Source organism: Mustela lutreola, chromosome 1 (genome assembly GCF_030435805.1).
Source record: "Mustela lutreola isolate mMusLut2 chromosome 1, mMusLut2.pri, whole genome shotgun sequence".
In the NCBI taxonomy this organism is placed as follows: Eukaryota; Metazoa; Chordata; class Mammalia; order Carnivora; family Mustelidae; genus Mustela; species Mustela lutreola.
In genome coordinates, this window is record NC_081290.1 from 89251083 (window position 1) to 89262916 (window position 11834).

General features: G+C 38.8%; 1 protein-coding gene across 1 annotated transcript in view; it reads left to right on the plus strand.

Annotated features, from left to right (window-relative positions):
* The window catches only part of QRFPR (pyroglutamylated RFamide peptide receptor), a 68629-nt gene that overhangs the window by 33562 nt on the left and 23233 nt on the right, over positions 1 to 11834 (plus strand). The window contains exons 2-5 of the mRNA XM_059169320.1: positions 3025 to 3183; positions 5913 to 5974; positions 9860 to 10095; positions 11264 to 11361. Of these exons, the coding sequence (XP_059025303.1) occupies positions 3025 to 3183; positions 5913 to 5974; positions 9860 to 10095; positions 11264 to 11361 (555 nt within the window). The remainder of the gene's footprint in view (positions 1 to 3024; positions 3184 to 5912; positions 5975 to 9859; positions 10096 to 11263; positions 11362 to 11834) is intronic.

The following is an 11834-nucleotide window of genomic DNA, read 5'->3' on the forward strand; positions in this document are numbered from 1 at the left end:
TGCTCAAGTGGATTATAAAATAAGATTATTAAACACTTATGAGACAAGAAATCTATGCCACATAGCACGAGTGCATTAAGTTAAGTGAAAGTGGCATGGAGAAAAGAACTAGATTCAGATGACCTAGTCACATGCCCTCATCTGTCAATAAACAGCTGTGTGGATGTAGGCAAATCACTTGAGTTTTTTGAGCTGCACTATCTTTATCTGGGAAATGTTATAAAACTAGCTATCCTTTTATGTGTAGTTTAGAACCTATTCACAAAAAAAATCTGTTAGCTCTAAACATATCAAATTTACCTCAATTTTTTTATGCAGGTAGTCTGATGATAAAAGAGCTTTCATTTAATTTTTTTTAAAGATTTTTATTTATTTGACAGACAGAGATCACAAGTAGGCAGAGAGGCAGGCAGAGAAAGAGGGGGAAACAGGCTCCCTGCCGAGCAGAAAGCCCAATGTGGGGCTCGATCCCAGGACCCTGACACCATGACCTGAGTTGAAGGGAGAGGCTTTAGCCCACTGAGCCACCCAGCTGCCCCAGAACTTTCATTTATTAAGTAACACATCTGTACTGGGTATTTATGTGATTTTATAAAGCACACACTTCAGTCTTATGACAGATGGGTGTTATTAATCCCTTTTACAAATGATGAAATCAAGGCTCAGAGTGAATCAGGTGACTCAGGATCACAATGTGTCCTGATAGCACAGAATCAGGTGACCAATTTCCCATGCTGTTATGATAGACAAAATGAATATATTTGAGATGGATAACACTACCATGAGATAAGACTACAGTGAATGTAGTCTTATCTACTTATATAAATGTATATAAATATATATGTATAAAATGTATATAACATATGTAAATATAATATATTTATATAGAGTAAATAACATTACCATAATAATTCTTAGTTGCTTGGATAGTTATATCTAAGCTGTGCTGATAATGAGTCTATGTTTATTTCATGGAAAATTTTTCTGATGTTTCTTTAACCTCAGCCTGTCAGACTTTTTTTTTTTTTTTTTTATAAACAACTTGGTTAAAAGAATAGAAGAACTCATCAGATTTAAAAACAAAAACAAAAAAAGGAGAAACATTCAGATGAATAATTTATTCATATATTCCTCTATTCAAGTGTCACATCCAAAACAGGATTTAAGCTAATTTAATTCATTCACAGTGTGATCAGTATTTGAAGAGTGAAATACATTAGAATTGAAAGCAAATTTCTGCACTTAGCATATAAACTATCTTGCTAGATAAGGAAAGGCCTTAACATTGAACAGGGTTGGGATTTGGGGAACAGGAACAGAGGATAAGAGTGAGTGTGAATGACTTTTGGATTGAAATTGGAAGCTTCCAAAAAGGACTAGAAAGGGAATATCTAGTGATATCTACATACATTTTTTTTTCCTTAGTCACAAGATCTTGGATTAACAAAAGTTTTCTTTAAAAAACAGTAGTTTTCTATTAGACCAATTTAGTTTATTCCAAGTTGATTTCAAGTGCAATGGAAACCAACCATGTAAAAATTCTAACATCAAAGACTGATGTAAATTTTAGTTACAGTCACAGAAGAGGGTGTTCAGACCCAAGGAGGCAATATAATCTTGCAGTTTCTGCTTTGGCCAGACTGCATCTTGAGGATGGTAGGTTTCCTTCCTTCCTAACCACGTGTTTACTAACAAGAGGAAGTCCTTGGAAGGTGTCCAAGGAATTGAAAGTTTGAAAATCATGTCAAATGAAGAACAGCAGGGACAATCCGAAAAGAAAAGACCTAGGAATGACATGAAAGTTTCTTTTGAATATAAGAGCGGAGGTTTGGAAAAGATAGTTGGTTAGTTCTGAAACTTTCAGAAAGCGAAACTGGAAGAAGCGGGTAGAACTATTAAAAAGCACTTTCTCTAGTGAAAGAGTTATAGGAAAAGAGTAAAATAAGACCCAAGGGATGAGAGGAGGTGGAAGGGGAATGGGGCAAACCTTAGTTAAGGATATGCTGTCAGAGCATATGAGCCTCATTGAAGAGGCACTTGAGCAAAGACCATGGTGAAGGGTGGGAGGCAGTTGTCTGGGGGAAGAATATTCTAAGCAGAAGAAGGAAAAACAACAACAACAAAAACCTAAAGCATCAGCTTGAGATGGGAGTATGCTGGCCAGGAAGTCTCCTCTGCAGGTGTGTTAAGCAGAGTTTGGCAGAGCATCTGTGAGAGAAGCTGAAAAGATGATTTCTGGTTTTGGAGAGAGCTTGAAAATTCCATGACTTCTGAGGTTTCTTCCAACTTTTCATATTCCCTGAGCTCCGATTATCTGATAAAAAGAGTAATGAGTTTGATAGCCATGAGTAAGATGGATTCAAGAGCAGAAACATCAAATCAGCGTTACAAATAAATGGTGACAGGGCAAGACAAGTAGTGTAAACATTTCAAATGCTGATGATGTATTCACGTATTGCAAGAATATTGTGTAAATCATGCAGAGCATGTTTGTAGACCTAATCTTGCCCAGGAGCCACCAGTTTGAGGCCTTTGCACTGGAGAAAGTGAAATCAGTTAAGAGTATAATGATGTAAGCCACACATAAGGTTGTAGACAGAAAATCAAAGGAGACTAAAAAATAAAAGAAGAGATTGGAGTCTTCGGTGAGAATTCTTCCTTTGTCATGATTTGACAGAGAACCAAAAAGGAAAAAATAATCAAAGATTACTGTGTGGTTGTGACTCTAGGAGACTGCCTTTGCTCTTTCTTCAGCAAGACTCACATTGATTTTTTTTCCTGCCTATTATCAATGACCAGATATTTACTTGCCTTTTCATTGTCCTCTTCTAGGTAATCACCTATAATTTAGGTACTTAGAGAAAATGTTAGCCAGTTCCACCTTTCTCAATTATGTTGAATCTATAATGTAATTATAGTCATAAAACTTTTGAACAGAGGCTCAGAATTAATTAACCGCAACAATTACAGAAACACAGAAAAACTTTCCCTCTTGATGTTTGACTGTCCTCTTTCTTTTTGCAGGTGCCTTCGTTTGCAAGATGCTGCCATTTGTCCAGTCCACTGCTATCATGACAGAGATTCTCACCATGACCTGCATTGCTGTGGAAAGGCACCAGGGACTTGTGCATCCTTTTAAAATGAAGTGGCAGTACACCAACAGAAGGGCTTTCACCATGCTAGGTGAGGATGTACCAGTGGCAGTATGGCCATTCTTTATTACAGAGCACACTGAATTTCTTCAAAGTGAACTGTGTTGATGAACCACACAAATAGCTTCGGGTGTAGCTTGTAGGCATCACGGGGTAACTTCAGGATTTCAGACCTCTCCCATTTACCTAGACCTTGGCTCCTTTTCTCCTTTAGGCCTACCCCCACATTTAAAATTTTGCATTTCAGAGTTAGTTCTTCAGTTCAAGTCTTAACCTTTTAAGCACTACTTTTAGCTAATTTAAGATCACCCTTCAGTGGCATTATCACATTAACATTTGTTAGATTTGTAAACTGTCATCCTCAGGTAAGAGGCCCTTCTTAGAGCAGGTAGATTTTGATATGGGAAGGAAAGATGCTTTTCAGAAAGGTAGAGAACTGGAGTGCTGCTCAGAGGTGACCCCAGTGGTGAGGCCACAATAGTAGAAGTTCAGAGGACTCATGAGAACCCTGGGTTTTGAATGCTAGAGGTGCCTGATGAGCACAAATTCTATCCACTTCATAATTTTGCTCAGGCATTCCTGAATCCTCAGGTTTATGTAACCATTCCTGAGTGAACAAGTCATGATGAGCAGGTACCTCCTGATAAGTGGCGAGCTCAAGGTGATGTCCTAAAGCCTAGCACAGTAAAATGGAAGAATTTCTCTATCTGATCATTATAACCAAAGCATTTAAAATCTTAATGTGCTTCCCAGTGGTTTGAATGTATGACAGTTCACCAATGAGAGGTCGAGGGAGCAACTAATGCGATAACCAAAGAGAAATTTTTACTAATATCTCACTTGAGAGGAATGAGTAAACGTTTATTTCTGCTGTAAGAATCAGCCAGCATGGGAGAGTAGAATTACAGAAAGAACTCCTGAAGGCTTTGCAATGCTAAACCCATTTTACATAGTTTGAAATAAACAGATAAATCAACAGGAAAAATATTCATTAGTTTTAGTTAGTTTCAAATGTATGGCATATCCTCCCTACAAGGAATTCAAAGGCTTCGTTGCTTTTAATAATTGACATCTTTCTACCTTCGAAAAATCTGAAAGGTGTGTGTGGATGTGGAAAGAGGGTGAAAAAAGGAATATGTGGAGGAGGGAAGTTATTAAAAAAGGAAAGAGAAGTAGAGAGTCTAAGGATCTGAAGGCAAAGTCAATAACAGGCAGTCAAGGCAATTTCTACTCGAAAGAGTCATGGGAGACAGAAAGGATTTTAAACCAAGGAGTCTCCTGTCTCTATGGGGCTTGCATGCAGTGTTGCCTGACATCTTTCTCTAGCTCTGTTACACTGGGAACCAGCCCTGTCCTCATGCCCAGTACCTCCTCGCTGAGACTGCCTTGCCCCCAGGACATCAGCAATGACCTGCTAGACTCACTTGCCCACAAGATTTCACAGATTATACCAGTAATATAAATCTAACCCTGCCCCTGCTATCCCAGAACAGGTAGTAGACACAGAAGGACTGTCAATGAATTAAGCCAATTAGACTCAATTCCTCCAGAATTTCTACTAAAGATTGGAGAAGTGATTGGACTTAATATAATATGAGATAGTGATTGGACTAGAATAGAATAGATGTGTATGGCAATGTGGAGAGAGATTGATTTGTGAGTCTTAAAACCATCTTAAATCTTTGACTCTCTATAGACAGTGCCAGTTCATGTGTTTCTTTATAATAAGCCCCAGCTATAGCTTAAGTGAGTCTCAGTTTCTTGAAACCCAAGGCAATAGATTGTTTTCTACTCAATACAGAAAGCACAAGAAAAATTTGAGCTGAGAAATTGCTCTCAGAATTGATGTTGAGTCTCTTGGTTTTGGCCTTATACTAGTCTGTTCGGACTCTCTTTTGTTCCTGGCTCAGGACACATCACTAAAGCAATTCCCTCAACAAAAACATGGTGGATGGGGAATTTGGAAAGAGCACTCTTGTTTCTGATGTTTAAGTGTTTGTTTTTGTTAATAAGGAAATAATACTCATGTTATGATGCTTGATCAACACCTACTGAGGGCCAGGAATTATCCTTGGACTCTTGTTTGGGGAAACAAAGAAACAAAACAAGTAAATTGCATTGTCTTTGACTCAGTGAGTTTAGATGAAGTTGAGAAGAAATGACTAAGGGCAACAAATGACTAGAGGGCACATGGAGACAACAGGGAATTAGCGATCAGTTCTATTTGGAAATGATGGCGACCTTCAAAGATTCCATAGAGAAAGTGACATTTGAGTCAAGTCCTGGAAAATGAGTGGAATAAGGTGCCATCTGGGGTGACAGTGTCAGAGCACCTCAAATGCATTCTGAGATACAGGGACTGAAAGCAAATCTGTACATTCCTCAGTAAAGGATGCTGTTTTGAAGAACATGGACAGAAATGTAAGAGGAAAGAGAGGCAAATGAGAGAACCCCAGAAACCAGGTTAAGGTTTTGGGTTTTATCTTGAAGTCACTGAAACACTATTCAGGAGTTTTATTGTTATTGTTTTAAGAAGTTTTAATTAAGCATTTAAAAATGTTTCAGAAGACTGTTCCACCAGCAATTTTGAAGATGATGGAAGAGTGGCCATGAGAATGGGTAGACCCCTGCTCTGCTTGAGGGCAAATATGATTGCATATAAGGAGTCTTTATGTTCAGAGCATCTGCTTTATTCATAAGCATACATGTGTTTTGCTTTGCTGTTGGAGCCATATTCTGATGATTGTAATGTTTTGGCAGGTGTGGTCTGGCTGGTGGCAGTCATCGTTGGATCGCCCATGTGGCATGTGCAACGTCTTGAGGTAGATTGGGACTGGGATTGATAGTCATGTTATTGAAAGTTTTCCCAGCCCTCTCAGTGATAATCCAATTTCTTCCTGCAAATTTGTATGATCCCAATTATTTCACTGGAAATTATTCAAGTGGAATAAAATAATTTGTTTTAAGATCCTCCCCTTCCCCCATTTATCTAACTCTCCCTTGATCTTGTATTATTAAGATTTTAATGCTTAAAAGAAAATTAACCAGGGTCACATTCTACATTTTCCTGCAAGCTGAGCATGCCTTTCCAAGTGGCCTCTGGTGTCTTGTTGCATTTGAAGAGTTCAGTGGTTGCTCTAGATTTTTCTTTTATTTTTGAATCACATTAAAAAATTGTCATCGATTATCTGCTTATTAGTTGATTCTCCTTCATAAATCTTTTCTTATTCATCTCCCATACATTGACAAACTGAAATTTGAATTAGGGTGTATGCCAGGATCATCTTATCTGACCTCTTTCCTTCCCTCACACCTTTATTTAATGGGCCCAGCATTGCATGGGGATTCACAGTGGAGGGAGCATGGTGCTGTTTTTGGTGACCCAGTCTCGCCAGTGGGGCATACATACTTCAACGTGTCCTGCATACACGATCTAGCCCAGATAGTAGTGTTCAAAGGCAGTAGGGCGTTGTTCACACACCACGAAGATAATCTTTTAAACCATGTATCCTTTTATACCTTTTTAAATTGACGGAAGCAAATGTGAAACTGGATTGGATGTGCGGTGTCCAATGGCAAGGATAACAAATGAGCTCTCAGGCAAGGGTACATTGAAAACATGACTTAATTTTTTTATGTAACCTGTGTATTGAATGAGCCGGACTCCATAGGTGAGAGCAGAAGGTAATTTTATTCTGTCCATTGCTGCCTGTAAAAATGTGACCCGAGGACCTCCCAGTACTCTGATGCAATGCTGTGGATGAAGCCCTGGGTAGGCCCTGTTACTCTTCCAACCGTTCAAAGCGCAACATTCCTCTGGTCACTTTCAGTCACAACAAAAGTGTTAGTTCTGTGGTTAAATGCCCAGCCCAGTGTCCCAACCACATAAATCCATACTTTCAATCAAAGCAAAACAACCCCTTCCCTCAGATTAAGCTATTTTAGGTCTAGAATCCTACAGTATGGAAAAGGGACATAATCCGCATTACCTCCCCTTCCTTACTGCGCATTTCTCCCTTCCCGTTCAATGGACTGCCTCTGGCTCTTTGGGAGCTGGTGAGAAAGGTGAGGGGAGGAAGGGGCAGGTGTACCCTGGTGTCAGTGCCCTCTGCCCGTGACTATTGCTCACAATTAAGTCTTTACTTGTGGGTTTTTCAAAGATAACATCACTGAGGCTTCTGACTGCTATTCCCTTCTCCAGCAGGCTGTTTATCATGCCCCTCTAGCTTCCACACACAACTGTATGTGGCCAGCTCTTTTCTCCCTTATCCTAACAGGAATCCTGTACCAGTGGAGTCCTCTCCTAAGTGACCCAATCCAGTAGTCATTTGAGGGGTCCATTCCTAGCCCATAGACACAGGGTATTTGTCTGTTTCTTTAAATAAACTTATTTTATCATCTGCTCTAAATATAGTTTAAATATGTAACTCATTCAGCTTGTAGAAAATGCATATGAAATGGGCAAAGCCAGTCCTCACTGTCACACCAATCAGCCAAGTCAGATTTGCTTTCTGTCAGGAAAAATTGTGATTTCATTTTTCATACCAGATAAATCTATTAATATGCATCCCGTGACCACCTTCTCACTCCTAAAATTCTACTAGAGAGAGTGTGTGTGAGCATGCAGAAAGCCTGGATGTCTCACCTGGGTGAAACGAAGCACCCACACGTCACCATTTCCACCCACTGAAGTTCTCTTTGCTTTGCTCTCACCGGGCTCTCTCTCAGGAGTGATGTATTTGACAATTTTTCAGGGGATGGAAGCAACGAGGTGGTAAAATTAAAATTGTCATTACTTCTGCCCCTTCACTGTATGAAAAATGTAAATTCACAGCATCTCAACATCTGTCAAAACACTTTTTCCTAATGCCAAGCTTTACCCTGAATAGAAATGTGTTTAATACAGGGAAAAGCACAAAGCCCTGTCATGTATTTATGGTTTCTTGATCATGGTGGCTTCACTGACATCAGTAATTCAAGCCACCTCCTTTTTCAGTGCCTCATAGTAAGACTGTGGTTGGGTAAGAGATCTGGCTTTTGTAGCTGGGGAGAAGAGGGATTAGAAACAAGAAACTGAGACTATAGAGAGAGCACAACACTCAGTTTCAGGCTTCTCCAAGGCAGTGGAATCTTAAAGATTGTATTTATTTACTTTAGAGAGAGCTAGAGAGCATGAGTGGGGAGAAGGAACAGAGGTACAAGGAGAGAGAGAATCCCAAGCAGACTCCGCGCTGGGCACAGAGTCTGACAGGGGGGCTCGATCCCAGGACCCCGAGATCAGGACCTGAGCCAAATAAGAGCCAGACACTTTAAGGCCTGAGCTACCCAGGCACCCCGAGGTAGCAGAATTTTAGAGGACTGTGCAGTTGCTAAGAGAAGATCTGAAATTGGCTCCCTTAAAGCCATCTGCCTTGTGCCCTCAGAAAGTCTGTGCTTGTCTCCAGGGCAACATGCACCTATTTGGAGACTGCTGGGGTAGTTTGTGCCTTACCATGTGCCAGTGTGTTGCCCCCATGGCTGTGCCTTTGTGGGCTCTTCCTCCATGGAGTCAGATTGAATTTCACTTTATATCCGGTTCCCAGGGAGTTTGGATCTTGAAATTATTATTCAGTAAGTGTTTTCATCCCTCACTGTATTTGTAAAGAACAACCTTGATCAGAGCTTGAATTTTCTTAACTTTGATGAGTATACCAGAAAGGTTGTTTCCCAATTCAACTGACTAACAATTGATGATAAAATTCGCAGGAATGAAGGCAAAAATATGTCTAAGACCTAGGTGTTCTTCATCTGGAAAGCTCTAAAATGACCAAAATAGCAGTAGTTTTGCTAAATTCTCTTTTTTTCTTATTATCCAGTTAAATAACTCTTGATATGCTTCTCTAAGTTTGTCCTTTATTAACATTTGCTGTTATTATTAATACTGCTATTAATAATATTTTGAACTCATGAGTCGGTCAGAAATAATATTAATAAGGAGACATTGTCTTTCTGTAAGATATCTACCTCAATTGAGGTAGACATTATCAGGCTCAGAGCTGAGTCTGAATATTTGTAGATTGACAATACTCTGAATCTCAATTTCTTGTTCATCTCGGATCTTAAAGCTATCAGTTACGTTTCTAAAATCTTTGCAAACAACCTGATCATTCCAATCTGGAATAGCTGTAACAAAATACAGGCTTTCAGTACTATCAATTGAGAGATATCTGATGCCTTGCCAAAATTTGTCTCTTCAACAATTGAGGAAGCAAAATAATGTAACATTAAACTAGCTGGCATGCAAGTACAAAATATTTTTTTCATACAATACTTTGGTGGTTGTATTTGTAGTGTATTCTCCACCTGGAAAGCAACGTTCTTCATCTGTACTCTCTGCATACATACTCTGGTCAAAGAGCATAGCTCTCTTTTACCAAATTGAAAAAAAGTTGTGGGAGATTAAAAAATAAAATAAAATAAAGAGGTTATTGCCCTCAATTCCATTTTAAAATAGAAAAGAAAGTATAAAACTATTAAGAATGTAAGGAATAAAGGAAAAACGACACTTCACAACAAAAGAACAATCAAAAATATTTCTCATTTGAAATATGTCCCCACAGTAAATATGTAAGGATCTGAAAAATGCAGCATTACAATGGTAGTTAACTGCTTTCTGTTCTTTCCATGCTGACTCTGGTTCCTCTAACTGAATTGTTCTTGTATCAAAGATTAAGTACGACTTCTTATATGAAAAAGAACATGTCTGCTGTTTGGAAGAGTGGGCCAGCCCTGCACACCAGAAAATCTATTCCACCTTCATCCTTGTCATCCTCTTCCTCCTGCCTCTTTTGCTGATGCTTATCCTGTATAGTAAAATCGGCTATGAACTTTGGATAAAGAAAAGAGTGGGGGATTGCTCAGTGCTTCGAACTATTCATGGAAAAGAAATGTCAAAAATAACCAGGTCCGTTTAATGAAATATTCACCTCTGTTTAAAATATTTGTAATTAGTTGTGCTTGAAGGAGCAGGTGCTAGAAATCTCTCAATTCCTGGGAAATTTAGCCGAAGTGCCATTTGTAATTCATGTTTAGGACATGGGCTGACTTTAAACTTTGGAGATTTTAGGTATGGCAGGAGTTTAGAAAATTTGGAAAATTGTTACATTTTCATCTCCATGTCAGCATGACATGGGGGTAAGGGTTGTGGTCTTCTCTTCCCCACAACTCACCAGCCACATGGAGTGGACTAAGGCTCCTGCTTTCCTCCTATGTAGCAAGGAGCTTAGTAAAAATCCATCCTCACTTCCTCCTACCCAAAAGTGATGCTCAAATGCACGAGATATATATGGAAATCCTTTGGTGGTCAGTGTATGCTATTTACTTTAAATTATTATTATTGATATAACACTAAAAGCTTTCTTTTCTGAACATATTCACTACTAATAAAAATAAAACACAATTTACTGATATGGCACTTGTAGTCCATATGTTTATTTTATAATCTACGTGGAATGGCTATTACAAACAAAAACAAAAACCTTCTAAGGGAGTTTTGTGGTTTGGTGAAATTGTCTCATTTTTCAAGTGTGCAGCGACCTCTGGTGCCCAGTTTGTATGAAGCAATCCTCCCTGTCAGCGTGGGTACTGGACTATTGAGCACCTTGGGATTTACTGCTGATTTAGCTCTCCCACTTCCTCAGAAGAATGCTCTTCAGTATGAAGGGAATAAGAGCTTAATACTGAAGTTAAGCTGTATAACTTTAAGGCCACTCTACCCCTTACAGTTTAAATACCTTACTGGTCATCCGACTTTGCAAGTGACATAAACTTCTCCGTGCCTCAGTTTCTGCATCCATAAATGGCTTACTGAGAAGATGAATGACATAATCCACACCAAGCATCTAGCCAAGTGCTTGACCTATTATGAGCACACATCATAAGGATGTTTATAATATGAGAAACATAGGGAAATGGGAAAAATGAGAAACAGCCCACAATTAACCTGTCATGAGCTTTATTAATATTTGAAAAATTATGGTGGAGAAATTTAGGCTCAAACTTGAATAACTTTGATATCAATGTGACAAATTTTCCAAGAAGTTAACTAATACAATGTATCCTTATGGGTCCAGGAAGAAGAAGCGAGCTGTCATTATGATGGTGACAGTGGTGGCTCTCTTTGCCGTGTGCTGGGCACCTTTCCACATCGTTCACATGATGATTGAATACAGTGAGTGCTTTTCATTCTCATTTGATAGAAGTTTTAGTTTATTTCCTGCTAGAATGGATAATGTAATGAATCATAGAAATTTATTGTTATTCACTTGGGTAATCAAATATCAAACATTTTGTGGGTTTCTTTCATGTTTTCAAGACCCCAGATCATTACATGGTAGATAATTATGTATGACTTTGACCAAATTTTTAATAATTACAGAAGATACAGAAACATGTTTGAGTTTCTTTCATGCCATGCCTCCCATTTTCCATAAGCCATTCAGACACTGGAGAAGTGTGACATACTATGAGTGTTCTCCATTTTGATTAGAATACCTACTTGAACCACATACATTTAATAACACCTAGGATTTCAGTCAGACCCTCACTGTATTACCTTTGATAATCTGAGACTTAACATAATTCTCAGGTGATGTGTTTCCATAACACAAGCAAACATGTGATTGGTAACTTCTGCTTCCAGTT